The following is a 27,621-nucleotide window of genomic DNA, read 5'->3' as shown; positions in this document are numbered from 1 at the left end:
GGAAATGAAGTCGAAATTGTATTTGGAAAGATGGAAAATGGATTTTGACTTGAATCTCATGACGTCCCTTTTCTGGTTGTAACTTCCCAAAAGCATGTGATTTCCATCTCTAAACTTCTTCTGCTCTTTTTTTCTTGTGCGCTGCTCTTTAATTTCTCCCCTTCTCCTTTTCCTTCTTCTTTACCATTTTCTCTTATCGAATATTGCAGACTAAGTCGTTCACCTTATTTTTTTTCCCCTCCGTGGCCGTCAATTCCCCCTCCATTGTTCTCCCGTGTTCCTGGCGGTCGCCCATATGCTCCGCCGTCGCCTGGCCAAGGACGACAATGCCCAGTCCTCTTCAACGGACACGGCTCGCGATGAAAGCGAAGTATCGCCCGAAGTTCAGGCCGTGACGGCGCCAGAAAAACCGAAAAAAGAGTCGTTTGTCACTAAACCAAGGAGCAAACGTCGCAATGGCCTCATCTTCGTGCTGGGTGGCATCTTCGGAATCCTTGTCGCTGCTTTTTTCGCTAACCAGCAGGACGTGATCAGTCTTGATTCTTTGATGGACTTGAATTTGGATGCGTTGATGGATGTTATACCGCAGGGAATCGTCAAGGATGTGAGGGAGTTTTCCGTATGTCAACCCTTCATGCAGGTGGCGATCTCAATCTGATTGTGTTAATCTCGGGCAGCAACATGAACGCGATGCCGTCAGCTATGATTCCTTCTCCGTCGGTTTACAGCTTCAGTCGCAGGGTATTGAAGCCAAGCATCCCATCGTTATGATCCCCGGCGTTATCTCTACCGGACTCGAGAGCTGGGGCACCGACATATCCTCCCGCCAGTACTTCCGTCGGAGACTCTGGGGCAGTTGGAGCATGATGCGCGCTTTGGTCTTAGATAAAGCAGGGTGGAAGAACCATATTATGCTGGACAAGGACACCGGGTTGGATCCACCGGGAATCAAGTTACGAGCAGCCCAGGGCTTTGATGCGACAGATTTCTTCATCACCGGTTATTGGATCTGGAATAAGATCCTCGAGAACCTGGCGACCATCGGGTATGATCCGACAAATGCTTTTACTGCCGCTTATGATTGGAGACTGTCCTACCTGAACCTAGAGGTCCGTGACCAGTACTTCAGTCGGCTGAAGTCCTACATTGAGACTGCCGTTCTCGTGAGGGGAGAAAAGGTGACTCTGGCTTCGCATAGTATGGGCTCGCAAGTTGTGCTCTACTTTTTCAAATGGGTGGAACATCCGGAATACGGTAACGGAGGCAGTGACTGGGTTAACAAGCATATTGCCTCCTGGATCAACATTAGTGGGTGCATGCTGGGCGCCGTCAAAGGTTTGACGGCTGTCCTGTCGGGTGAGATGAGAGATACTGCCCAACTAAACGCCTTTGCCGTGTACGGACTGGAGAAATTCTTGTCCAAGGAGGAACGAGCTGAGATCTTCCGAGCCATGCCTGGTATCTCGAGCATGCTCCCCAAGGGCGGAGAAGCCGTATGGGGCAATTCGACTTGGGCTCCGGACGACCTGCCCGGCCAGTCCATGACTTACGGAAGCCTGCTGAAGTTTCGGGAGAGCAATTCATCCTTGACTTCCAAGAATCTCACCGTATCTGAAAGCTTGTCGTATCTTATGGACCTGAGCGATGAGTGGTATCGCAACCTAGTCCTAACTAGCTATTCGCACGGCGTCGCACATACTACCGCGGAAGTCGAAGCAAATGAAAATGACCCTCGCACATGGCTCAATCCCCTTGAAGCCCGATTGCCGTTGGCCCCGGATATGAAAATCTACTGCTTCTATGGCGTCGGCAAGCCAACCGAACGCAGCTACTTCTACCAGGAAGAGCGCGATCCCCTGGTCAGCCTGAACGTAAGTATTGACACCACTGTCACCAACAACGACGGGGTCGACCACGGCGTTATCATGGGCGAAGGCGACGGCACCGTCAACCTACTGAGCACAGGCTACATGTGCGCCAAAGGATGGCACATCAAACGGTATAACCCGGCCGGAATCAAGATCAAGGTCTTCGAAATGCCCCACGAGCCAGACCGTTTCTCTGCACGCGGTGGTCCAAACACAGGTACGTCGCTACCATCTTCTCTCTTCTAGACAACCCTACTACCTACCTACATCGAGTCCAACCCCCTCACAATTATATCCTACTCAATTCCCACCGCTCTTCAAATCTCACACAAGAGAAATCTCCACTAACCAAGTTAAAGGCGACCACGTTGACATCCTCGGCCGGGCTTCTCTCAACGAGCTCATCCTCCGCGTCGCAGGCGGTCACGGCGACGAAATCGAAGAAACCTTTGTCTCTAAAATCAAAGAATACGCAGACCGGGTGCAGATCTTCGAAGAGTAATAGATTTAATACCCTTCCTTTCTACATTCTCTTTCTTTCTTTCTTTCTTTCTCTCTATGACTTAACTTTCAGCGTATATCTATTATACAGTAATTCTGTGTTGTATTATGGTTAGGGGAGACGGACGATGTTATATCCCTTTTTTCATGCTCATGGGGGACCGGAGAGGCCATGTATAGACAGACAAGACAGATTTTAGATATCATAAACGATCAATTGATATCAATGAACCCTATTAATGAACGGGAAAGGATGTACATCGCTCAAGTTGCAGCAAGTTCCCAATCTCACCTTTCTTTACAATGAGCATCGAGGCTCGGCCAACCTTCGCGAGCTCATCGTCGGTGATTCGGCTCTAGACAAGTACGATGTCCTCATCACTTATATCGATCTCACTTTCGACTCGGAGTTTCAGCCAGATCTATCGGCAGTCCGAAATGCTATGCAGCCAAAAATCTAAAATGGTATCGATTACTGCCCTGCATAGTCCAACCGGAACCGTCATCTCTCGGGAAACCCTGGATCAATTCGTTACCCTAACGAAGGACAGGGACTGCTTGCTTCTGGTCGATGAGACATATCGAGACATTACATACTCCACTCCGTTTCTGATTGCCGCCACTCTAGGGGATCACGTCATCAGTGTTTGTTCGCTCTCAAATCTGCATGGCCCGCCTGGCATCCGAATCGGATGGTTGGTTACCAAGAGCTCCGGGCTTCAGGAGACATTCCTGGCGGCCAAAGAGCAAACCTCGGTTAGCGGTAGCGTACTTGACGAGTGAGTCGGGGAACAGGTATTACAACAAAAGGACGAGATCCTGGGCTCAGCAAATGCTGAGATGAGCAAGCGTCTCAATATTGTGGAGAGTTGAATTAAGAATGGGGATCTACTTGAATGGGTCTGTCCCGAGGGAGGAGTGGTATGCTTTCCCCACATAGAACAGGAACCCAGAGGAACGGACGCTTTCTACCAGCGGTTGTTGCTCGGGCATGGCACCTATGTCGGACCCGGCCATTAGTTCGAAAATGCCTAATACCTTTTTTTGGGCTAGGCTTCTGTTGGCCTACCCTGGCCCGGCTGGAAGACGGTCTCGCCGCTATTTCGAAAGGTCTCCGTGATTAGAGTTCACTTCCGTGGACTCCCTATGTCTTCTACTCAGAGGAAGCTGTTGGTTTTATACTCCTCAAGTGGACGAGGGATCACCGGAATTCTTATGGAGATTACAATGGTTGCAAGGTTAAGAGTGTAGTTCAAACCAAGCCCATCATCCTTCAGATCCTTTCGACCTCGTGGGAAAAGGGCAAAAGCGAAGAATCCGCCACCGAGACGCAACAGATCTCTCTGTTAACGGGATTTTATCTTCAGAAGACTCTGCCGTCGGCGTCGTCGGCATTCCAGGCCCTTGTCAATGGCGAAGCATCCGCCCCTGTCCACTTGGTCGGAGACAAGTGGAAGCGGGAAGCGAGTCTCTCATGGCCGAAGGTAAGCGATTAGTATCGAAGGATGGGGAAAGTGTCTAAAGACTGTTTCCTTGTTGTCGTTACCGCTGCTTTGGAAAATGGGAGAATTGCAGGTTCCATGTTGCTAGTAGTCTAGTGTATAGAAAAAAGAGAAGTACATACTATCGGTTTTGGTTATTAAGTCGACGCTAGAAAGCCAGTTCAGTTACACACTACACACTACAATATCTACTATCGACTGAAGAATGCATATTCAAGTAATTCGGAAGGTCATTGAAATTGTTCAAGCCAAAAAGATGTATACACACAAGAATCAAACAGTAATGTACAAAGGTTTTCATAAATCATAACGCTACCGATGGAATTATAATTAATAATAATGCCATAGGGGGTGGGGGTAAAAAAAATAATCATCCAATGCCCTCTGTGAGACACATTCCAATATGAATGATCATATAAAGCAGAGAGACATCGGGTCGTAAAGTGTTTTCAATAGCAAAAAAGGTTTCAACCTTTGGGTACCGTACCCAGGGGCTCAAGATGATGACTCCGTCTGTATCTGACGCCCATCCCTCAACTACTAGAGCCTCCCCAAGGTTTCCATGTTTCTGGTGAATGCAAACGGATCAGAACTGCCGCTCCGCGTCACCAGTGTCCTCTTTATAGAAAAATCAATATATGCTCCAAGACGAACCACCACGCGAGGGGGAAACAAGCGATCCTGGCCCCTCTCTATATGCCAATGCAAAGGTCATTAAACAAGCATCAACCCCTTCTAAGCACAACGAGTGAAGTGCATGCAAAAGGCGCCCCCAGTACTTTTCTCTTTCCATCATGGTCCCTAATCCAAGGCGCCAATGGTGTGAGCGACCGACGTGAATGTGAATTTAAAAAAAGAAAAAGAGAAAAAAAGATATGTACCTGGCCGAGCACAAGAAATAAAAACGAAGTGAAGAGCTCGACCAGCTAGAGAATAGCGAAAGACAGTAGTTGGAAGAGGGCGAGATCGTTATCCGACCTAGAAAACTCCAGGAGGGAGAAGTGTACAAGCGAATGACTCCGAGGGCACCAGTAAGCTCAAGCTCTTGGACAACGAAAAGCGCGCCAAATCTGCAAGGCCTTTGGTATTAAGATTATTGACGGAGTTTCAAGGAGACTAGGGGCTGTAGGATCACACCGTACAGCCCAACTGATTTCGCAACAACGTATGCATGTACAGTTGAAAATGCGAGCGGAAAGCGGCCGTATCCAGGCGATTCCGTCCCATAAATGATACCATTAAGCCGGACGGGCCGAAGAGAAAACAGTCGTATTAAAAATATATGTGTCGAAGTCTGCTCAATGCATGTCGTAAAATAGTCAAAACGCCGTTCGTCAATAGATGAAAAACGAGAGCGCGGTATATGCAAGTCGATGAAGCTGAATCATGGGCTGATCATATGTCTTCCGGACTCGATGTCGGAAGCAGGGGAGGCAAGAGTCTCACCCTCCCAGGTATAATGATCATCCACGGGACTCGAGGAGCCGGAGGAGACGGAGGAAGAAGAACCAACCGTCCACTCGTCGCTGTCGAGGTTGAAGTCGCCATCGTAGTCAGCTAGGTCGTAGCCGTATCCCCGGGATGAATCCCCGAATTCCACGTAGTCGTAGTCCCAGCGGAACATCTTGTCGGCTTGAACGCGGGGCATGAACCGAGTCTTTGCGAAATAGAAAGCGACTGTGGCCAAAAGCCCGCCACCAACCAGATCAACCGCATAGTGGTGAGACAGATACATCGTGGCCCACCACATCCACAGGGTGTAAGTCACAAACAACGGCTTGAGGCGAGGAAAAACTTGGCTCATGAAGAGAGCGGCTAGAGTCGAATCAGCGGCGTGCAGCGATGGAAACGCACCAAACACGACCGGAGATTGTCTAAATCCGGATGTGTAGAGGTCGATGCCGAAGAGCTTATCGATACGAGCAAGACCCGCTGGGTTACCGGGCATCGAATAGTCGGCCGGCGCCAGACCATACAGGTTCTCGTACCATGGCGGCGAGCATGGAAAGAACAGCTGAATGGTCACTGCAAGCATGCTGATGTACCCGAAGGTCCGCGCGAAGATGGGCACAGTGCCGGGGGGGCCGAAAACGAACATGATGAGAGATACGACGAAAGGAGCACCGTAATGGCAAATACCATACGGAAGCCAGGCTAGCACATCGAGCACAACACTCTGATGAGCAGACAGAATGTTGCTAATGTTGGCGCCGTACAGGATGTTCTCCAGGGCCGGTAGCACCCGGACCCAGATAGCAGGGCGCCAATCGCTTGGAATGAATCTAGAGTGCACTTGGTCAGCAATTGCCCTTCTCTAGAGGAAGTCATGTTCTAGGAGACCGATGGGTTGACTTACTGGCATGCGTAGAAAAAGAGGAGCCACCCGGCAATGGGAAGAAACGGCAGAAAGAACTGACGAGTGATGGGGAGCAGAAGAGCGACAATGTACATTGTGAACATGGCGGTCTTCCCTAGCGGCCCGGGCGACTCAATGACCGTCAAAGAGAAGATCGCAACGATTAATAACAGCAAATATTGAAAGTCATACGTCGTCCACCGATGGCTTTGTAGTGACCGGAGCGTGTCCACAGGTGAGAACGAGGTTTGCAACGAAGATATCGAGGAAGTAGGAGATATCCTACTCCTCAGCTTCGAGCGGATTTTCCGTCGCATGCGATGCGGGACCAGGAGCTGGATCGAGCGCCATGGTACTTGGATTTGAAGCTTCCCGAACTGGTTTTGCGTTCGATCCTTCCATGACGGAAGGGTGGGATTCATCTCTGCGGCGAGTCTCTCACAAGACTCGGGGGAATGTCCGCTAGAAGGGTCAATTGTCACGGCGAGAAGGTTCACAGGGGTGGAGGAGTCGAGCAGAGAGGATCCCAGGTAAGCAAACCCTCGGCGGAGCTGTCGGAAAGGGGGCTTCTAGGCGTCAACGTGACGGATATTGGGGGGAAAACGTTTCGATCACTGGCAGGCAGCGGCAGGCGGAGAAATAAACAGTTGTTTATTGATTAATTGAATTATAGTTGGGAGCGCGGGCTCCGGTCTCCAGCGGCCAAACGAGGATGTGTCTAGTGGAGGTCACGTTGCAAGGGTTCCTCTGACGCAAGGCGGACCGTAAGGGCCGGAAGACTGAGAAAACCAGGAACGAGATCAAGTCGCGAGGGGGAGTTGTAGATGGCCACGGAGCCGGAGAGATCGTGGTGGACGTGGAGGTAAAAAGGGCAAGAAGGGAGGGGACGAGAAGGTGAGGAGAAAGAAGAGGGAGAAGGAAGAAAGAAGTAATCAGGTAAGTAAAGTAGTAAATGAGACGATACGTGAGGATTTTGCAGGTGACGGAAGTGAAGAGCGATGGGGCGGACGTCGGCGGATACGATTACGGGGTATCCGTAATTACTTGATTGGGCCCGTATCGTTGTCGTCACGACTAACCCCGAACGGGGGTCTCCTGTCGATGCTGCTAAGCCCCTTCCAGGCCAGCATCCATCCTAAAACGGGCCTAGTCCCCCCTCAGGAGGTACCGAGGAACCCAAATGAAAATCCGGACCCGAGGTGCCTGAATGGAGAAGTCTCGATGACAGAAAAATCTTTGGCCAGAAAATTTTTCGGTCCTCTCCAGAGTCCGGCACTACAACGGATTATGTCCGAATCCGCCCCATTCAATTACAACTTACAGCCTTGTCGACTGGCGGATACGGCGGAGGTTCGGAACATACGGGAATAATAGATGCCGACCCTCCAACATTATATAAAGGAAAGAAAAAAAAAAATGTGACAAAGGTGATGAGATTTACTAGGAAATAAAAAAGACGGCGGCAGGGAAAAAAAGAAAAGAAAGGAAATCAAAAATTAAAAGTAGGTAATACGCGCCGACATCCATGTCTTTTCCCATCCTAGTTAAACCATCAGTCCAGTCATCACTGTCACAGACCTCTAGGATTTCCTTTATGATTTGGGAATGATGCCCCACTAGGAGATCCAAGGGCCAACGGGAAGTCGTGGATCTCCCTAATCAATTTCGCTTAATCCACAACGGTCACACTGGCCGGCCAAAGAAATCGCCGATTAACCTGCAGCCACGACCCGCCGTCCCTGAGTGTGTACTCCGGACGTATCTAAACTACTAGCAAAGGGGCACGTCCTTTGACTTCTGCCCTCTCCCCTTTTTTTATGCTCCGTATAAAAGACTCGGCTTGGACAATAATCAGATGGGGACATTCTCCTTGAATGGATCTGAAAAGCGGACCCGAAAAGAGACTCCGATCGGCAGATTACAATAGTGCAAAAGTATGAAGTCCCCATTTTATCTAAACATCGTAAGACTTCAACTTCCTACCAGAGGCTCAGCCAATAGCCGCCCAACACAGTCAGCCAACATGTGCTTTAGTTTCGTCCCGAAAAAAAAAAAGAGAAAAGACTTTTGGTTCCAGCCATCTAAAATTTTTTTTTTAACGGAAAAGAAAAGAAAACCTGAGAAAACCGCAAAGAAAAAAAATAATAAAAAACCTTCATCTTGTTCCATGTCAAAACAACACCCTGCAGTTGGAAAGTGCTATCGGTACCTTGCTAGATGCGTAGATGAAGTGACACCGCAGGAGTAAACATATCCCTGACCAAGACAGTGTAGGTAGTAACTTAAGTAATCATATTACTCTTGAGTCCACCAGGGGAACTAGTAGCCCATTATTGGGCACACGAGTCGACTCATACACATTACCGTCTGGTAATATATTGGAACCATACCAAACCAAAACCGCTGTAAGAAGATCACGGCAAGCCGCGCCGAGCGGAGCTGATCAAGTCCTGCATCCAAGCAATTAATACTAGTAGGTATATAAGTTTCCCAATAGTGAGGGTAAGAAGAGACAGGTGACCATGGCACACGTTCAATTAACAGTACTCCGTGCGGCAGTTTCAGCTTTGCCCCAATATGTTATTGTTCAGCATGATATAATCATATATTATTTTAATCTATTAAGATGTATAAGCATAGTGAGCTTCGTACTCGAAATTAAGGATGGGTGGGAAAATGACTGGGGAAACAGATAGGCGCCTCACCAGGCTCACCTAGTATCGTATCAAATTAACAGTTCTTGGATAAATCAGCAGATCGAGAGCTGTACCCCGTACTTCGATACCAGCGATAGAACTATAAATATGCTTTTTCCATACCACTATCGAGGAGTTTAAATAGGCCTACATCACTCGTATTCGTTCAACGTCCAATACAACAGGGTAGTAAACTACGCTGGTTGCCTGGCGCCAAAGTGGATTCGTCCGAGATTAATGAGCTCGGACCATGACAGCAGAGCCCAGCGCCAAGGAAATAAGGCAGGATTCAAGGGGAGGCTTTCAGCAGATCATGATCAGCGACAAGAAAAATTGAAAAATAAAACACAGCCATACCATGGAATTCGTTAGTCTAAGCGAAAAGAAAAATAGTGAACGAGAAAAGATGGAAAATTAATGATAATTCATACTCAAACAGGATTCTAAATTATAAATGGAGTCTGAATACAGATCGAATACATCATCGTACATCATAGACGCCGAGCTTGCCGTGGAAGGCCGAACTCCATGATTCTGATGTCTCAAGAAGTGAAAAACCACTTGCAGTAGACCTACAGTATATTCCGACTTAGTACTGTACTATACTTTTCTCAGTCCGTGGTTGGTCCCCGTGATTCCCAACATCACCTGATGGGAGCTGCCCTCGTGTCCTCGAATAATGAATCCCGACATTCTGCACGGGAGGTCTGCATGAGGTCATCCTGCATACTGCACTGATCCATATTTTGACTTTTCTTTCCTCTTTTCTCCTCAAATTTGAGAACGTGACCCTTGCATGGGAATAGAATTGTTTCCGTTTGGCGTCGTCTTTAATAATTGGATTTCGTCCTGAATCAGTTCCCCAATCCAAGAATCTAGCTAACGGTGGTCGACAGATACAGCGATCTGCAGTAGTTCTGGCCTGGATGATTGGGACCATGTCACAAACACCTCTCAGCCTGCGTAAGGTTCACCAAAAATGGTGCACAATCATCATAAATCCAACACTATCTATCCATCCGACACATACTACTGGACGCCCTCGAGAACGCTTCACTGTCCGAACGGCCGATAGGTCGAACAGCGCACATGCTGTATCCTGGAGTCGATCGCATTTGTTGGAGCTGAACGAATCATAGGAGCATGATAGATACTTTTGCTGTCTTGATCTCCATAAAGAGCATAGAACATTACCGGAGTAATGCACCAACATATTGATTTTGTGCAAGCCATGCTGCTGTAAGTATTATTGTTGTCTACCGATGTACTGTAAATCGAGAAACAGTACGGAGTATCCTGTACAGGCACTCACTCCTATACGTGTCTGTCTGTGGGGTTCTCGAATGTTAGGTAAGTAGCAATAGCTAGTTATGTGTACAGCCAGACTTCTATTTATATCTCGAAAAGCCTTTTATCTGTAAAATAGACAATGTACAGAACCAATGATTCGAGAGGTGATATCGCCTCTGTCCCAGTTAGGGCTACGGCAAGCTTCCCAATATATCTTGGACAAAGTAAGCTAGGAAGAGCCTCACGATGGAGTACACCCCATCTTCCCGAAAAGGAATAAAAAATAAAAAAGAGATGAAGGAGAAAAGAGAAAAATCCTGCAACCTAGAGCTATCTATGCCTTGCTATCATTATCGTAATGTAATTTATACCAGACAAAGAACAACCCCTAATGCAGGTACAACGCACTGAAACCAACCTCATCCTATTTGTCATACCCCGGCATTTCATTCCCAAACTTACAACTCGTAGGTAAAAGCCTTTGTTACTCAAATCCAATATTACACAGTACAACAGAGTCCAGACAAGCCTGACCAAAACAATCACAAATCCCTACATTGACCGCAACCTGAAACCCGCCTCGCATTCACCAGGCACCAGCCAATCCAACGAGGCGCTGCAGTGGCAGTGCTTCTTCCAACCCAACTACTAGCCACAAATGGGTTAACCACGTTCTCCATGCCAGAAAATGATGTCATGGGAATGTTTCCTCGTCCAATTATCTCCCGGGCTTGTTCTGGAATGCGTTGGAAGGAATTTGGCACCCGCGTGTCAGATGTGTTAGAATGTAGCTTGTGGGGAATGGCGCATGCTGGTACCAGACTGCGCGGTGGGTTTGGGGTCTCGAAGACGTGTTCGTCTGGGGTGTAGGAACAGGCACACAGTCCAGTTGATGGGTTAGTTCCTGAAATAGCACAGTACCTAGGGAGCCTAGCTAGCGGGTTTTTGATACGTTTTGCTAGCTTTATGGGCTAATATCTCACTGTAATGTCACGTGGTTCTAGATCCTGAGGCAGGTCTTAGATAGATCATTTATTCCGGGCAGTTAGTGGTTTAGGGTGATGTGATGGAGTTTTAGGGCTTACGATGTCTTCAGGTTGTCTTTTATTGTCTTCTAGTGACACATTATGTAAGGTAGTACCTCGTACTCGGTAAATGGCCGCTACGGTGGTAGACCTGGTAGCAAGGCTCCCTGGTGAAGCTTCAGATCTACTGTTCATTGCGCATACAAGAGTATTCAATCTATGCGCACATCAGGAGATAGAAGTCGCACGTAATCCCAACAGCCTGGGTTCCTAGAGTCTATTCTTTTCACTCGATCGCCCACAACTGCCTCTCCTCCTTTTACAACTACGTCAAGGGCACAATTCATCCGACGCTGCGTATAAGTATGTGCTACGATGGTTGTTAAAACTAAACACTAAGTTATGCTGGGAAAAGAGACGACCGTATGCGTGCAAGTAGATGTGAAAAGTCCCTAGTGACTAAGCTCGTCCGGGAAGGCGGCTTTCTACATAAAGTAGACTATAAATAAGTATAAACTTGTGGCATACCCGTCGGGATGCACTCAGCTTCGAGGTGTTGGGTCCTGGGAGTAGACGGTTTTTAAGACAGTTAAGCCCGTTGTTATCGAGAATTGAAAAATCCGATCATTTGGAGCGGTGCCCTAGATGCGCTCTGGCATATTCTACTGAAGTCTAGGGGAAAGTTCGTTGGTAACTTCACTCCATCACGCTTCAAGCTCCAGGTTGCCTGGTGGCTAAATGCTTAGAAGACAAGGAAGTTACCCAGTTTTGAGGTTTTGTTCTTTGCTTTTGACCAGACACACAATTTCAGGTTCTCAATGCATGATGGCTGGTTTGTCATGCCTTTTGAGCATTGACCTCAAAAACTGGATAAACAGCCCTTTCGCTTGCCCGGACAGTCGCCTCTGTAAGCTCTCAGCGAGACCAACGGTATGACTGCATCTTCATGGCAGTCCAGGCGCCTGTATACGTGTCAGATGGCTGTAGCCGGGAATCCTTTTTTTTTTCCCCTTCTCCTTTACCTTCTTTTTTTCCCTCTTAACGAAGTTAGGTACCTACCGCTGAAGTCAAAACATTGCTCCGTCATCTCACTACGTCCAACAAATTTTCCTGGCGGTGTCCTAATCAGAGAAACCATAAGCGCCCGGTGTTTGAACAGGTCATGGCCTCCCTTCTAGTCAAATACATCTCTTAATAAATGCTCCCCTTCAAAGAGGTCCCAAATCTACTGGTTGATCAGTAAATTAACCCTATAGTGTCTGTAGAAGTGCTGCACTTACCAAGCCTGCCAGGTTCCAAATATCGACAGAACTCCCCCACGGCATCTCAAATATGATTTCCGCTGCCCTATAAATATGTGGCTGGACAAATGGTCCAGTCTGCTGTCTTTGTCTAATTTGTGCCTCGCTAAAAGCACACAGCATAGGGAGTCCATAGCTTCTGCCTCCAGCCGGCCGACGGAATCTTCTACTTTGGTAAATAGTATATGATTCATGTATCTCTTTCCTTTGGCTTCTGTCTTTGAGAAACCCGCTAGCATACCGTCATCCTCCAGTCTAAGTATTAAATTATTAGTCCTCAAGTCTAGTTCCACTTAAAAACAAGTTATCTGCGCAGTATGATGGCAAGGCTGAATACCAGTAAGGATTTCCCGGCTTTAGTATGCAAGAAGTCAAGGGCCAATAGTAGTCGCTTGACAGTCATTTTAAGGAGCGGTAAGTTAAAAAGCTTTGGGTTCAGTTTCATCATCTCAAGGAGTGACTCCTGCATTGGTTGTAGTACTAAACAGCGGGGATTTCCAGCAGGTCCTCGGATATTGAATGAATCTTAAAGCCCGCGAATAAGCGATTTTTCAGGGTAGAAAGACCTGACTTTTCGTAAATACTCATAGATATAAAACTCGCGATCAAGTTGCAGTCGGGTATGTTGACAGCGACGTAGACACCCTCAATATATTTTTTTTCTCTGGGTATTGTGAATTGCTAAGAGAGAGGTTTGCTGGAGACGGCTGTAAGAGGAACGCACTGAAGATCCTGGCATAGCCAACTTGTGGAATGCGCCCCATAACCAATCTTTCCTGAGACCTGGTACCTGGCCAGGTATACATCTCCAATCCTAAGTGAATAGCAATGCTCAGGCTGATAACTAGGCAAAGACTCCAGAGGAATCCCAGGTGGAAGTGTAGAATAGTATGAAACGGGAGACTTTTTGGGAGGATGATAGCTTTTGCCGCAGAGCGCTGCCCCACACACTTAACCGTGAAGCCATTCTTGGATTGCAAGGTCATCTATTGCAAAAGCAAAGTTGCAAGGAAAAAGTGAATGGTGTGAACGTTTCTAGTCAAGTGTATATCTGGAAGTTAACTGGGAGGAGCGCTAGGGTCTAAGATGTGAAAATAATACCCCTTAAAATCCGTTGATACCTGTGCCTTTTCTTACGACCATTCGAACGTTAAGAGCGGGGATTAATCTTGGAGTTTTCGATTGTTATAGATCCACGACGTTCTTTACAGTAGGTGCTATAGAATTCATGAATATTAGCTGCATACTAGGGCCGCATCAGTCCCCCCCCTTTCTCCGTCGTGTATGAAGGGATGATCAGCTGTCGGGATTTGGTGGTCACTCCAACCAAGAATAAATTCCTCACAAGCTAAATTGCGCACCTACCGAGGCAGGGCCAGGTTGTTTGGGTTTTCATATTCCCAATCTTTGGGACACTCTCGCATGGTATGTTAGAGTAGAATCCTTTTACGTACTGAGCTATGGTGGCCTGCGCTTTTGGAAATTGCCAGACGATTTTCGCATCATCCTCGCTCCTTACTAGCAGGTGTTCTGGCATCAAGCTCAGCAAATGACGATCAAGGGAGAAAGGGTCATCGGTGGTCTGGTCACGCATGTATGAGAAATGATTTGAGTATATGGAAGTGTTTCTTTTCTGTAAACCATCTACAGGGTACGTAATTTGGGGCCTATTAGGGCTTTTCAATATTTGTCTTTGTCTCATAAAGACATACTACTGCCAGTTTCTCAGCCAGTGGCATCATTGGTCTAGTGGTAGAATTCATCGTTGCCATCGATGAGGCCCGTGTTCGATTCACGGATGATGCATGTTTCTTTTTTCTTTTTGGTCATCGGACCATCAATATCTTTGATTTGAATTGCCAATTACCTCGGTTTTCGTTCTGTCCTCCTTTTTCTCCCTTTCTTGAATCGATCTTTTGTTCTACATTATATAACAGCTCGTGCATGAGAAGCATCACATATTCTGGACGCTCTTTGCCTCTACTTGAAAGTATTGATCCGATATCGAAGGGACATATACTTACACCCTATGTAAATACTGCTCTCGACAACTTGACCGAATGAATCGCTTAGTATATTCCTAACCTTGCGGTGGTCAAGTATGATTATTGGTCATGGATCTCTTTCCCCAAAGAGGTTCCAGATGGAAGCAGTCGTAAGCCTCTCAGTCACACATGGTTCCTTACTCATTCCAAGCAAGCTGAAGGCAAAGATCAACAACCTATTCTCCGCGTACCTCTGACCCCTTACGTTACGAGGAATGCTTCCACGATGATCAATGTACCAATCCTTCGGCCTGAACAAACTCTCTGTGCTCCTCATTTCCTCCGTCCATGGCTTCTCAGGACGTTAAAAGGACATGGAGCAGGACCATATCCAGGGTCCCAGCTCGAAATACATGTTGTCAGGCTTGCCCCATTCAGCTGAGACATAATGTTACCACAAAATATCGATGCTCATAAAGTCAAAGAAGCAGTCACCGATGTGTCGCAGATACCCGCGGAGGTTTCGGATATTTCAGATAGCAATGTGGGATGGGAAGGCGATGACGACCCGGAAAATCCAATGAATTGGTCGAACGCTTGGAAAAAGACTATAATTTTACTGGTTACCTTTGCAACGTTTAATGAGTGAGTTTAATTTGACACGCCATGTATATGAACTGACATAACGCCGTCAGTGCCGCTGCATCGAGCATCTTCACTCCAGGGGTACCGCTAGTTCTCGAAGAATTCCACACGACAAACCCCGCCGTGTCCCCATTTCTCATCGCAGTACATGTTGTTGGATTCGCAACCGGGCCATTGATCTCCTCCCCTCTTAGTGAGATGCATGGAAGATGCCCGGCGATGCATGCTTCAAATGTATTATTCTTTATTGCGTCCATCCTGTGTGCTGTTAGTGTCAATGTGCCTATGTTGGCTATCGCTCGGGTACTTCTGGGACTGGCTGGTGCTGTGCCTAATGCTTTGGCGGGAGGGTTCGTGGCCGACCTAGTACCTCTTGAGAAGCGTGGGAGCTCGCTTGCCTTGTTGGCGGTTGGCACACTCACAGTATGTGATATCTTCCCAGCAGCTGGCATGCCTACTGACCTCAACGTGGCTTTTAGGGTACGGTAGTGGGTAAGTGCTCCCCCAAGGACCATACATGTGCTTCCGCAAGATCAACCCAACTTTCTAGGCGGGACAACTTCTTACATCGAGCACAGGGCCAATAATAGGAGGCTATATGGCTTTCAAAGTTGGGTGGAGATGGACGTTCTGGCTCGAGGCCATCGTGGTATGTAAATATGTCCATCGGCACAAAAGGTACCCGGTGCCAACAAACACAGGTTGGCTGCACGACCGTACTATCCTTCATATTGCTTAGGGAGACATACCCGCCAGTCCTCCTCAGAAGAAAAGCCGCAAAACTAGGCATTCAAAAAAGGCACAACGAGACCCACGGACAGACCCTCCGGAGAGCAATCTTCCGACCCATAAAGCTCGTCTTCTGCTCCCCCATTGTGATAATCATCACCCTCTACAACTCCGTCCCCTACATATACATGTATTACATGGTCACCTCATTCCCCACACTCTTTGGTGAGGAATATGGCTTCAACACAGGCGAGGTAGGCCTCGCCTACCTCGGCCAAGGGATCGGCTTTCTCACAGCCCAGATCGCTGTAGGCCGCTTTACGGATTGGTATATCAAACGCCAACACGTCCAGCATGGTAGAGTGACGCCCGAAGATCGACTACCGCCGGCAACCTTTGGGTTCATTTTATTCGGCGTCGGAATGCTGTGGTTTGGGTGGTCTGCTCAGGTGCATGCCCACTGGATCGTCCCCATCATCGGCTCTGCATTCGTGGGCCTGGGCATTGTGGCTGGCTTCCTGGTTGTTCAGGTTTATATCGTTGATGCATTTACTATCTATGCAGCTAGCGCTTTGGCGGCGAATAACTTGATCCGGTCAGTTTTCGCGGCCCTCTTGCCTATGTCGGGGCCTGCTATGTATGATCGTCTGGGATACGGATGGGGAAACACTATTCTGGGGCTTGTGGCACTTTCTATCGCTCCGACGACGCTGTTGCTGATGAAGTATGGTGAGAAGATTCGGAGGCGATATCCGGTAGAGCTATAGGCTCTATTCCTTCTTTTAATGGATCATGGGTAGACTTTCCAACGCAGCTATGGATTAATGGTGTACAGCTATCGAAAAATAGAAGAAGTTGAACTTTGGACTTTGGTTAATCTGCTTATTTCCTTTCGCTCATTGGACCCCTTCCCACTCCCCACAAGCATACATCAACGAGGGTTAAACAACTCTCCACTATATACAAACCAAACCCCAGCACATCCACCATATATGCATACAACCAGTCCGCAAAATCTCCTCCAGTAATACAAATCATAACCAACCCCATTCGGCCTCCACAAAGGCACAGGCGTATAAACCGAAATCGGGCTCCCCGCTACTCAAAATCAGCATCCCCAAACCACCACATCAAAGTCAAAAACAAAGAGGAAGACTCACTCCCATACCCCGTGCTGACCATCGCCCAACTTGGTAACGCAGGCTCAACCCACCCCGTCGGCTTGGCAGCAACCGTATACTCGAGTACTTCCTCGGCGTCTCGCCCGCCTTCAACTCCACAATCCCATTATTCACCCCATAAGAATCATCCCCACTCCCAAAGCAGTACTGATCTTATTGACCACCTTATCCCCCGTCTCAGTCCACACGGAGATAGCCTCCTCCGTTACGTTCGTGGAGAAGGTCAGATCGTTCGCGACCAGGTACAGGGGTGGTCGCTTCGCGCCGTCGGCAACAGAGCCGCTGATGTTCCGGAAGAGGATGTTGCGTAGGGTTACGGCGCCGGTGTCTGGGGATACGGTGTTTTGCCAGTACCGATTGATGTTTAAGGCCGTAGAGACAGGGCTTTGAGCGGAAGTTTTCGAATGTGATGTTTGTTACGGTGCCCGAGCCGCCCGGGTAGGTTATTATGAAGGCGATGTTGTTGCCGTTGAGGATGCTTATGTTTCTGGCGTACTGTGGGAGGGAATTTTTATATTGGTTAGTTATTGGGATTTTTGGGAGGGAATATGGGGTGGGTTACTATGTTGGAGATGTCGGCGGAGACGTTGAGGCTGCCGATTGAGAGGGCCGGAGCCGGCTTGGTTGCACACGAGGTTTTCGATTAGGGCATGGTGGGAGGGACTTTCGACGGAGACGCATTCGTCGAGGTTTGTTACCTGTTTTTATTTTCTCGATTGTGTTAGTCGGTTGATTGGGGGGTGGTGTTGTTTACTTCGTTGTCGTGGATGTAGTAGTTTGTGCCGATGCCATCGATGCCATCGTAGCTGCCTAGGTTTGCGCCGCGGATTGTGAGATGGTATGCTTCGACGTTGACAGCAAAGTCGAGGATGGTGTGGAATTTAGGACTGTCGATTAGGATCAGGTCGTGGAGTGAGGCGTTTGTTAGGGAGATCAAGCGGACGAGACGAGTCGGCCCGTGCTAGAGTCAAAAATCAGATCGAGATAATCAAACCAAAACCACTAAGGGTTTGACTTTGCATACTTGTTCAATTCCGATATAGATATCCCTGGCCCTGGAAAGCGCCCATTCCATTTGAGGAGTAGAACTCGAAATCAACCGCTACAACCCTGTCAGTCTCCGATGCTCAAATTACCTCTCGATGTGATAGGGACTCACCATTAACAATTACCAAAACATCTAACAAAAACTTATGGTCACCCTCTCCGTTTATAGTCAAATTTAGCACATCAACACCAGCAAAGCCCTGGAGGATCAATGAACGCTCAATTTCCCAGTTCCCGCCTTACGGGGCTGTGATCAGTCCATCTAGCTGGAAGGCCCAATACGTGGAATTGCTCAACACCACACCCCAATTGATCAGGTATTCGCCCTCTGGGATGACGAGCCGGCTTCCAGGGTTGGGGCGTACGCACTAATTGAAGGTGGTTTCGAGGGCGGTCGAGATGTCCGTGCTATTGTCGGCGACTGCGCCATAGGTGAGGATGTTGCATTCAGTGGTTTTTTGGGTGAGAGTAGTTGTTGGACCAACAGGGCTAATTAGCTGGCCTACAGCGAGGGTGGAGCAGCGAAGGAGAGGAAGGAGTGAGCGCATGGTTGGTGGTTGGGAGGGCCTCGTTCCTTGATGATTTTCGTGGGAGTGTGTTTGGGCTCTGGGGAGGTGAATGGAGCTTAATGCGCTTAATACATATGATATTGAAGTATTATACATGGATTGCGACATGGTATAGGCCACAGTAGTAGTTATTAATTAGATAGGAATACCAGGACTTGGAGTTAGGGCTATGCAGTTTTATATAGATCTATATGGTTGTCACTGGGAGTGCTTTTAGCATGATTCAAGATACTAGAGACGAACTCTTCGAACATGTTTTTCTAGCCAATAACCCACTCCATTGACGTGATGCTACTTTTGTGAAGGTGCAAATGCCTACCTAGCCATTACAGATCTGGCCCAGATATTCTTCATAGATGAATCATCCGAGTATTACAGAAAATAACCGAGATACTTCCTCAACCCCTTCCAGATATTGAGATCAACCTCTTTGGGGCTCCAAGGTAGGGTGTAGTTATTTTAGAGTCAATCCAAACCATCACTTTAATCAGTGCAGAATTTGATGAAGAAAGATAAGAGTGCATGGATTGCGACATGGCAGACGATATGATGACAGCCGAACTAAAGCTTAACTGACTAATTTGAAAGAAAGAGAAGCTTGTATAATTTAACCGTTATCCTGGCGGTTGGGACTGCGAGGCTGAGTCAATGGCTTAATTAGTCGTCGATGCTAAGATATATTGCATGAGCTCATACACAAGGAAATAGTATCATCCTCGCTGACACTTGTCCCTGCGTATATTGTCTGCCGATGCTATTTAATTTAAATCGATAAGGGAATCGGGACATTCCAATAGGTCGAACATGCAGTTCAAATCTCGGTTGTTCTTGTAGATAGCCCTAATGGCTTTAAAACATCGTCGGTATGGCAGTTCCGGCCTTTTTATTTGGAATTTGAACAAACCAAACTATCTAAAATGGAAAAGCATGCAATACCATTCCTTTTCTAGCTATCTCAGTCTAGCTACTCTTTTTAGTTTCCTCTTCCTGAAACGCCTCCTTCCGAGTCTCGGACTTGGGGTCAAGATAGGGCTTCTCGGCTTGCGGAGCAACCCGTAGCCCATGCTGCAGATGAGGAACTGCACACTAAGTTAGACAAGATTCACCACAGCCCCTAGAATCGTGTGTTCAAAACTTACAATAGTCAAAGATCCCAGTGTGGGAAGTAGCCCGGTTATCCCAATTCACCACGGCGTTCTTGGGCCACTTCCATCGTACCTGGAACTCGTAGCCTTCGGCTACTGTCCGATATAGAGCATCGAGAATGCCATTATTGTTGCGAACATGGTGACCGGAATACCCAACAAGGTCGTCTGGAAGGTAGCGAATCCAATGGCCTTCAGCGACAAGCTGAGATACCCCTTCGGCGAGGAGGTAGGAATCTCGAACAGGTCGCCAATGACATAGACTAGCCACAGGTCGTAGTCTTTCAAACTCTGCCAAAGCATTTTCAAGCTTAATGCTTGGCGATTACGCATGTCTCCCTTGGAGGGGCTTTCACGCAGAACACAGTTGACAATGATCTTTCCTTCTCCTTCTGTATAATATCCTTTGGGATTCCACCATGTTGCCGTCTGTGTGGGGCCTGGAACAAGAAACAGAAATCTTAGAAACCCAATCACTATGCTTGTCAAGGCTTCAATGAGGATAAGCCATCTCCATCCTTCGCGGTCTTGTACGCCACGCATGTGCAGGACACCGTACACGATGAACGACGCAACCACTCCGGACATCGAGTCGACAAACCAAAATCACGCCAGGCGTACAGGCATCTCACACTTTTTTTGTAGAAGTACAAGAGATACAGGATTACGTCTGGAATAAAACCTCCCATGAAGAGACCAAGGAAGAACCGACAGGCAAAGAACCCTGCTCTGTTCTTCATGAAGAACTGTCCACCGGATGCCAAACTTCATAGAATAATCTGAACGGGGATCCATCGGTCTGGACCGAGTCTCTTACCGATCATTTGAGACGGAATTTCAGCGATCAAGAAACCGGTTCGATACATGTCCTGCGCATTATTGTAATCGTTGGTGTTGATGCCTAGGTCAGGTAAATGATTATCGGCGGAGGCATTTCCCAAGTTGCCTCGATCAATGTTCAGCCCAAAGAACACGACGAGGATCCATAGAAAGACCTTGAAGTCGGTTTTTTGGCGCACCGATCTCTCTTCACGGTAGGTCTACCGCTCAGAAGGGTCAAAACGATGCAAATTTTCGTTCTGTGGGTGTGGCTGGTAGTATTTGGCTAGATTCGAATCATCGAACACACTTCGCGTAGTAGCAGTGGTGTCTAGGTCGACTAGGCTTTTCCTAGGGAAGATGGACAGAAGGTCCTGTATTCAGGTACATCTTCAGGCTCGACAAGGTTGGTCTGTGTTCCATCTTTCGCGACATCAGTGGCCTGGATATTCCCAGTCTTATACGGATCCATTTGGGGATTCCCTTGCTGATACTTGTCATTTACATGGCGGAATCCGATGTGCTCGACATTCTTGCAGCTGCCTCGGGCCAGGTTCAAGACCAATAGAGAACCAGTGAAGGCAAAGTGTAGTGAAGCAAGCAAGGACTGGCTGGTCAATCTTATAAAACGGACAGGAAGCCTACAGCTTATATAGCATAGCTGGGACTCTCTAAGTCAGTCCTTCATAGTGAATTTTGCCAACGTTTATTATAGAGTGCTCTCAGGGCCTGATGATGTGATCAACGAAGCACTGTTGTGGTAAACCAGACAACAACATCATTATCATATACTTTAGCTCTCTAAATCCAAATGAAAATGACAAGGCGCGGTTAATAACGAAGGAAAGGAAATGAAATGCGAGCTAAATAATAACTATGTGTAGTACTATATTGCTATTAGGGCATTGCTCGTCATGTAAGTGCGTATGGCATCAGCGCTGACCAGAGTGTTGCCATAGCCCGACACCTCCGCTTCAACGCTTAGTGCTAACAAGCACTAGATATCATCCGGTAGCTATGCTTCTCAAAGTTCCATGATAAGCTTAGAGACCATGGCTGGTGAATGAATCAGTTCGGTAGACCAAAGATTGATTGCTCATCTAGAAGATGGGAGGTGAATAACCTTCAAAGTACTGACCCTCTCTAGATCATAACTATCCATAGAGGCATGAAAAGATGGTATGTTCCAAGACTCACTTCTCACACATCTCGCCCCTCAAAGGTGTGACGGGATAAAGCACATTGCGAACGTATGTACTTGTGTGGTTGTGTATCAGCCCTAGCACAGCTTAGCTGAATTTAGACAACAGCGAAGGTCTTCCTTCGGCTACCGAATCGTTCAAGGTGCCCCCAAAAATCTTCGTGGTACCAATACATTGGGTAATCACTGTCCAAAGCATTCTGACGATCATACCTCTACAAAAAAAATTGAGCCTGATTTGGAAATAGTTATATTTGGTTACGGATGAGTACTTATCTGGGATGTTTTGGGAATTTTATATCACCCTCCATACCTTCTCTCTTTCCCGCAAAATCAGGGTAGGACTTGGGTCCCTTATAGTCGTCTTCACCATTTGGGTACAATTAGTTATTTTGGTTTATGTGTCCTTAAACACCATGATAATCAGAAAGCTTTTGGACCAGTCCAGACGTTTGGCATGTTGCTGAACTGTTACTTCGAGAAATACTGGCCGCTCACCTATTTCAATAGGGTTGCACATTCCGGACAAAGGATTTAAAATGTGCATGCCAGAGACGCCTGGAAAAGCTATGTGCGACTACGTCCCTGTGAAATGGTCGGAATCAGCAGATGGACACTGATCAACCTAGAAAGAAAGGGGAATGAAAGGCTTTTAAATCTAATCGGAATACCTTCTCCATGCCCATCCCTCATGTTGGCATTTTGCTCCCTAGTCATTCCCAACGCTGATTCGGTATTAAATTGAGGCGTCAGCTCTTAATTAGTTTATCTCGTAAAGATCATGGAAAAGCTAAACCCTACCGTTGCCAAATCTGCGAAATTTTCAAAACGAGCGAGGGAGTGAGGGCTCATACGGTCGACGTACACCACTTTCAGTGTCCCCAGTGTCCCAGGCTGTTTGAGACTGCTATGGCGCGACCTAGCCATCAAAGCAAGCTAAACAACATTTCAACTGTGCTCGTTCTCAACTTTCAGGTGCTACTATGCTGAACAGCCTCTCGGCAAACCATATATATATATATGTATAGCGTTCACCGCCTGTGCCCCAGGTTGCTTCGAATGCGTGGGCCTGCAAGATATGCGACAGATGGTTTGCCAGAGACAGCTCTCGTCAACCATGAAAAGGATGCTCATGCAATGACCTTTCGCTTCTGTCCCTGTAATCGGGGTTTCATGGATTATTGGGTTCCATAGTGGGGAGACGGTTCCGGAGGTAAGACTTCCCTTGCTTCTCTGGTGGCTCACTATCTGCTGAACTTGTGTACCCCGAATATCAGTATGAATGTCTGAAGGCAAGCGTGAGCCAAGTAAGACCTACACTTAACGACTTAGGAAATATCTCAACGTACAGCCACCCCTCGACGGAGTTAAGTATTTAGGGATAGCAGGGAGTCAGAGACAGTAGAGGTTTGCTAATATACTATAGGACAACGATCGATTGTCTTGGACTATAAAGCTTGACTATCGGGTGTCCTGGATCTATTAGAACCTAATCACTATCACTAGCAGTACTTGGTGGGACGCCACGGGCAGGGAATTTAAAGGGCATCAACAAGCCACACCCCCGGGGGGGATACGATCCTTTGCGCTATCAATATTTTCGGGCAAGAGCAGATATATAGAACCCCAGAAAGTTTAAATGGGAAGTACAATAATTACTGTCGCAAGAACTCGGGGGAGATTAAAGGCTGGACTGTGATCTACAGTATAGAAACCTGTCTGGTAAAATTCGCCAATAGTAGGAGCAACACCACAAGAGACACGGAAAGCTAGGCGGTATAGAGAATTATGAGTAAATTTATTATCTCCTCTCGCGCTTATTCTCGCAACTAAGAAAGATATCAAGTGATAGGCAGGCCACCACCATATTGTGACCGCGAATGCGGTCCTGTATGTTTAGAGTGTCGCTCCCGTGGCTAACCTTGGCCTCAAGCGCTGGGATATTTTGAGACTTAGAAACCTCACATCTTACATCTGAAATCCTTCTTTTTCTCTTCACGTTCAATTTGAAATGTCAGAGCACGGATTCAGGTGATTGAGCAAGTACAGGAGCAAAACGACAAACAGCCTCCTCTGTAGAAACATCTGGCCCTAAGCTCCAGTAAGCAGGTACCTCTTTCTGGAGGATTGGACAAAATGTAGTTGCGCCTTTGTTATAACTGTGTCCATCCTCCCCTTGTTGAGCGTCTTGCTGCTTCTTTGGTGATGGAGGCTTATCTGGTGTGGTGTTATCAAGCTTTCGCTTCTTTCTTTTATTATCAGATGGTGTTTGTGTCACTGCATCAAGAAAGTTGTTGTCTAAGGGCGGTGAATCTCCCTCGTTATCCAGAAAGTATAGATTCCGCAGCTTCTCTAGTTCCAGGCGTGTCTGTACGGGAAGACTTCTCAGACGAGCACTTCCTAGAACAAGAAGACATCTGCGTATACTTGCTAAGGGGGCTCCATGCCACTCTTTGGGCTTTGAATAATACTGCGAAACATCAAATGGGAGATCCGGGAGAAGGTAGTGCTTGAGAAAGAAAGGAAGATATTGTCCGCCAATAGCATCAAGAGCAATTATGCCTTTGTCGATTTGATAGCGCTTGTACATTTCAGGAGTAGGCACAGCTCGCTTTGAAATAACTCCACTATCAGCCTGTATTTTTCTGCGCTGCCTATCTTTAAGCTCAAATTCGATGAAGTACGGGAGGTCTGTGGGTATAAAGATAAACCCAGGGTCAAGGGCGCAGTCAAACTGATTATGGCATGTTGGGCAAAGAGGGATCGCGTTAGTATCAGAGTTTATCGCAAAGTCTATCAGGCCAAGTTCTTCCCAGAGTGGAGCCTACATTGAATGGCAAACTGTTAGTATCATACCCTTCACAGCAAGGTAATTTACTAGATGCCTGCCTGTCGATCTTCCTGCGCAAAGACGTGGCAAATTTGAGGTGACTCTGAATGGCATGCCCAGCATCTATCTCCGTCCATTTGCTTTACTCGTAATTTGATGCTTGGTGAAAACGTACTAGAACTCTGCGACGATCGGACCGAAGATTGAGTTCTGGATGGTGATGGTTCCGAAATCATTGTGCGAGATGTAGTATTTGAGTCAGGTCTCGTGGCGGATTGCGGCGGCGGTGGAGGGGGCATTATTATTCTATCTTTCCAGGGTCTGCCATGCGCCATATTGAGTCAGTGTTCTGGTTGATGTGAGCAGCTGAGCAGTTGTTCACATACAGTCAAGCACTGTCAGTGCTGAGAGCCTTTGATCTGCTTGAATATGTGTAAGTCATCGTTCTTTCCTCTTGAGCTGATCAAGGCACTTGGTAAGATCAGTCAATGTAAAGGAAGGTGCAGCTCTTATAGGGTATGACGTTACATACTTTTGTGAAGACTATTCCGTTCCGGGTCTAACATCTTCAGGTTAGCACTACTGATTCATGACTATGTCCGGTGCATAACATAACCCACAAGCCACCCAAACACCTCCACACAGCGTGAGAAACTGAGGCACCGCGCTGCTACTGCCACGGCTTCTCTGGAGCGGTGCTGTAGGGTATCTCAGTTTGATGATAGTATTGGTAAATTGGTGGTCGGTATGACCTAGTTGACACAATGTGGGGCGGTGGGTATATCACGTGACAAGTACGTCCGATTAGGATCTCCCTTCGGTTCTCGGCGCGGAGCAACAATAGTCCGTGATTACGATGACAAAAACACTTCACCACCACAACCCCTTTCTATATCCAGTACAGGAGCACACTGCATGCTCGGATCCTTGTTTGACATAACATGTCGGAACAACCTTTCCCCTGGCCGTGGTGGCGGCCTTGTTGATGGGTTGACCAATCTGTTGGCTGACATTACCAAAGCGTGGTCCTGAGTGGAGTTAAGCCCCTGGGCGTGCAAGAGAATCCACGTGATGCCAAGACGGATGCTGGTAAAACGGCCGCCGAAGTAGCCTATTTCGGCAGCCTGCTAAATGTCACATCATTAATGGAGTATACAAAAACACAGTGAGCAGGGCGCCGGACACGGTTGGCTTCTCGTGGCCTGCTTTTCGACGAGTAAGGTGATTCCTGACCCACAAAGCTTCTTCCTATACCGGTATAGTGGCATTACTTCCCGTCCTGACTGTGGGTCCTCCACTTCTTTGCAACCATTCATCCTGCCTCAGTTTTCATCCAATCATGGCTCCCCGCTTAAAGCGTCAGAGACCTGCATCTTCATCTGCTTTGGCGCCTCGTCGAAGGTCAGCACGTCACGAGAAGAGGCCTGCGAGCCCATCAAAGCGACTGCAGAGAGACTTGTCAATTATGTCTACTGAAACTGAGTCTTCGGCGACTTGGCCGTCCTTGGCAGCGACAGCGAAGGAGGCTGGCAAAAAACCAGCCTGTCCTTCGAGTTCAGGACCATATACTCCAACCATCCTTAGGTGCTTTTATTACGTGGCTACCGGAAGGCGGCCGGGAATCTGTCGCGAGAGATAATTGTGGATGTGACTACGGACAAGGATCTCTATGATATCTTTCATAATCTACTCACTGGCCTTGCAGTGCCTAGTAAGTCCAGGAAATACTACTGGTCTGAAGCAATAAGCATCACTAGTTCTTTTTTTTGGGAGCAGTGAAAGCTCGCTCCAAACAACCATCTGTCACAGAATCGCCACATCCAAGATGGCAGGCAAATGTAGAGGCTGTAGCTGCAACACTCACAGCCTGAAATTCGTGATCCAGCCTTCTGGGATCTCTGTCTCCGGTGTGATCGCAATTGCTGCGTCATAACCGGCCAAATGGACACTGGACTATTGGGAGAAGCTTGCCTGTCCAGACGATATCCATATTCTCGACAGTGAGGAAATATTCTTCCGGCTTCTTTCGGTGCATGCCTGAAGACCTAGATAGGTAACGAGAGATGGAATCTTTGGGGACAAGTATAGTATTTGCCTTCTCTGCTTAACTTAAGTGGCTAGGGGCATCTCCACTAGTTAAGGCTATCTGATTTAGGTTTCATACTACATGTGAAACAATTTGAAAGAGGTTTACATCGATGTTTAACAATTAGTAGACTATTAGAGTAAGACAGATCCTTTCTCCTTTCGCGCCGGAGAATACTAGAAACGGCGGCAGGGAATATACTTTAGAAATCAGTAATTGTGTTCTCTTTTGACGGCATATGCGGCTAGTAAACTCGGAGGGTCGAATGTAACTCAACATTAGTATCTGGAATAATGTGAATGATTAGCCATCCGGACTTGCTTTGGAATAGCTAGTTTATATCCACTGCCATTGCTCTGTGGTTTACCAGCTATATAAGATCCAGCTTGGTTGGTTTCTCTTATGTAAACCTGATCTAGCCTGCCTTTTATGCCACATTGGTGTAATACATATGGAAGATGACTACTTTATTAGAGATTTAAAGTGCTTCCTAGAGCTCAGAAACTAATAAATATAATTCAATGCTAATATGACAGTACAGTTACTTCGCCTCATAATATCCCTGCTCTTTCTCTTACTACTTCAGAGTATACTAAAGTCTGGACCTAAGACTATTTTCTTTTGCTACCATACAGATCCTAGATATGTCAACCAATTCTAAGCTTCCTTCAGTAAGCACATCAGAGATAGGATTTGTGCCAGCAACAGAACGTAAACCCATAGTCACTGGGGGGGAGGTTGATGTAGGCCCACACTAGTACATCTGCTAACTCACGTTCTACTGTTACGTCCGCTAGCATCTATGAAAGATCTAGCTTTAGTAAAAGGAGCTTCGGATAGTTGAC

General features: G+C 47.3%; 9 protein-coding genes and 1 non-coding gene across 10 annotated transcripts; 4 read left to right on the top strand and 6 right to left on the bottom strand.

Moving 5' to 3' along the window:
* The first annotated feature begins 48 nt into the window (after positions 1 to 48).
* Positions 49 to 2,602, top strand: BDW43DRAFT_287109 (phospholipid:diacylglycerol acyltransferase). The gene is made up of 3 exons (XM_032043115.1): positions 49 to 619; positions 678 to 2,085; positions 2,228 to 2,602. The coding sequence occupies exons 1-3, from the start codon at positions 296 to 298 to the stop codon at positions 2,368 to 2,370; spliced, it is 1,875 nt and encodes a 624-aa protein (XP_031896846.1). The 5' UTR covers positions 49 to 295; the 3' UTR covers positions 2,371 to 2,602.
* Positions 2,603 to 2,615: 13 nt separating this feature from the next.
* Positions 2,616 to 3,467, top strand: BDW43DRAFT_287106 (pyridoxal phosphate-dependent transferase). The gene is made up of 2 exons (XM_032043114.1): positions 2,616 to 3,367; positions 3,439 to 3,467. Exon 1 carries the CDS (start codon positions 2,739 to 2,741, stop codon positions 3,150 to 3,152), a length of 414 nt encoding a protein of 137 aa, XP_031896845.1. The 5' UTR covers positions 2,616 to 2,738; the 3' UTR covers positions 3,153 to 3,367; positions 3,439 to 3,467.
* A 1,788-nt stretch (positions 3,468 to 5,255) lies between these two features.
* Positions 5,256 to 7,108, bottom strand: BDW43DRAFT_321712 (phosphatase PAP2 family protein; the record flags this gene model as incomplete). The annotated part of the gene is made up of 2 exons (XM_032049387.1): positions 6,228 to 7,108; positions 5,256 to 6,153 (listed from the first exon to the last, which is right to left on the bottom strand). The coding sequence occupies exons 1-2, from the start codon at positions 6,647 to 6,649 to the stop codon at positions 5,256 to 5,258; spliced, it is 1,320 nt and encodes a 439-aa protein (XP_031896844.1). The 5' UTR covers positions 6,650 to 7,108.
* A 4,945-nt stretch (positions 7,109 to 12,053) lies between these two features.
* On the bottom strand, positions 12,054 to 13,525 carry BDW43DRAFT_302772 (uncharacterized protein; the record flags this gene model as incomplete). Its single annotated transcript, XM_032045299.1, has 7 exons — positions 12,054 to 12,174; positions 12,294 to 12,405; position 12,488; positions 12,519 to 12,737; positions 12,877 to 13,064; positions 13,307 to 13,461; positions 13,491 to 13,525. 7 exons carry the CDS (start codon positions 13,523 to 13,525, stop codon positions 12,054 to 12,056), a joined length of 831 nt encoding a protein of 276 aa, XP_031896843.1.
* A 749-nt stretch (positions 13,526 to 14,274) lies between these two features.
* Positions 14,275 to 14,345, top strand: BDW43DRAFT_t198. Its single transcript has one exon. It is a non-coding gene; the product is annotated as a tRNA-Gly (tRNA).
* A 627-nt stretch (positions 14,346 to 14,972) lies between these two features.
* On the top strand, positions 14,973 to 16,665 carry BDW43DRAFT_314443 (MFS transporter; the record flags this gene model as incomplete). Its single annotated transcript, XM_032047802.1, has 5 exons — positions 14,973 to 15,169; positions 15,220 to 15,592; positions 15,649 to 15,661; positions 15,748 to 15,818; positions 15,871 to 16,665. 5 exons carry the CDS (start codon positions 14,973 to 14,975, stop codon positions 16,663 to 16,665), a joined length of 1,449 nt encoding a protein of 482 aa, XP_031896842.1.
* BDW43DRAFT_321708 (putative rhamnogalacturonase) lies at positions 16,416 to 18,674 on the bottom strand (the record flags this gene model as incomplete). Its single annotated transcript, XM_032049386.1, has 11 exons — positions 16,416 to 16,712; positions 16,899 to 16,996; positions 17,059 to 17,145; positions 17,228 to 17,407; positions 17,460 to 17,574; positions 17,642 to 17,672; positions 17,710 to 17,777; positions 17,834 to 18,040; positions 18,246 to 18,364; positions 18,431 to 18,494; positions 18,549 to 18,674. The coding sequence occupies 11 exons, from the start codon at positions 18,672 to 18,674 to the stop codon at positions 16,689 to 16,691; spliced, it is 1,119 nt and encodes a 372-aa protein (XP_031896841.1). The 3' UTR covers positions 16,416 to 16,688.
* Positions 18,675 to 19,655: 981 nt separating this feature from the next.
* BDW43DRAFT_314441 (uncharacterized protein) lies at positions 19,656 to 20,428 on the bottom strand (the record flags this gene model as incomplete). Its single annotated transcript, XM_032047801.1, has 3 exons — positions 19,656 to 19,774; positions 19,835 to 19,936; positions 19,996 to 20,428. 3 exons carry the CDS (start codon positions 20,426 to 20,428, stop codon positions 19,656 to 19,658), a joined length of 654 nt encoding a protein of 217 aa, XP_031896840.1.
* A 179-nt stretch (positions 20,429 to 20,607) lies between these two features.
* Positions 20,608 to 21,131, bottom strand: BDW43DRAFT_302769 (uncharacterized protein; the record flags this gene model as incomplete). Its single annotated transcript, XM_032045298.1, has 3 exons — positions 20,608 to 20,867; positions 20,904 to 20,990; positions 21,026 to 21,131. 3 exons carry the CDS (start codon positions 21,129 to 21,131, stop codon positions 20,608 to 20,610), a joined length of 453 nt encoding a protein of 150 aa, XP_031896839.1.
* Positions 21,132 to 23,672: 2,541 nt separating this feature from the next.
* On the bottom strand, positions 23,673 to 25,506 carry BDW43DRAFT_287097 (HNH endonuclease signature motif containing protein). Its single transcript, XM_032043113.1, has 5 exons — positions 25,311 to 25,506; positions 25,223 to 25,249; positions 25,077 to 25,161; positions 24,750 to 25,011; positions 23,673 to 24,684 (listed from the first exon to the last, which is right to left on the bottom strand). The coding sequence occupies exons 4-5, from the start codon at positions 24,987 to 24,989 to the stop codon at positions 23,875 to 23,877; spliced, it is 1,050 nt and encodes a 349-aa protein (XP_031896838.1). The 5' UTR covers positions 24,990 to 25,011; positions 25,077 to 25,161; positions 25,223 to 25,249; positions 25,311 to 25,506; the 3' UTR covers positions 23,673 to 23,874.
* Between the last annotated feature and the right edge of the window lie 2,115 nt (positions 25,507 to 27,621).

Source organism: Aspergillus alliaceus, assembly GCF_009176365.1.
Source record: "Aspergillus alliaceus strain CBS 536.65 unplaced genomic scaffold BDW43scaffold_47, whole genome shotgun sequence".
NCBI classification, from domain to species: Eukaryota; Fungi; Ascomycota; class Eurotiomycetes; order Eurotiales; family Aspergillaceae; genus Aspergillus; species Aspergillus alliaceus.
Note: the sequence above shows the minus strand (reverse complement) of the source record. Positions and strands in the feature narration are given on the sequence as shown.

Bases quoted from the DNA above. Each gene is read 5' to 3' on its own strand.
- BDW43DRAFT_287109 (XM_032043115.1), top strand. From the start codon at position 296: ATGCTCCGCCGTCGCCTGGCCAAGGACGACAATGCCCAGTCCTCTTCA. The intron at 620-677 runs GTATGTCAACCC...AATCTCGGGCAG, and splicing joins AGGATGTGAGGGAGTTTTCC to CAACATGAACGCGATGCCGT. The intron at 2,086-2,227 runs GTACGTCGCTAC...ACCAAGTTAAAG, and splicing joins ACGCGGTGGTCCAAACACAG to GCGACCACGTTGACATCCTC.
- BDW43DRAFT_287106 (XM_032043114.1), top strand. From the start codon at position 2,739: ATGTCCTCATCACTTATATCGATCTCACTTTCGACTCGGAGTTTCAGC.
- BDW43DRAFT_287097 (XM_032043113.1), bottom strand. From the start codon at position 24,989: ATGCCCCCTCCACCGCCGCCGCAATCCGCCACGAGACCTGACTCAAAT. The intron at 24,685-24,749 runs GCAGGCATCTAG...CATTCAATGTAG, and splicing joins TTGCGCAGGAAGATCGACAG to GCTCCACTCTGGGAAGAACT.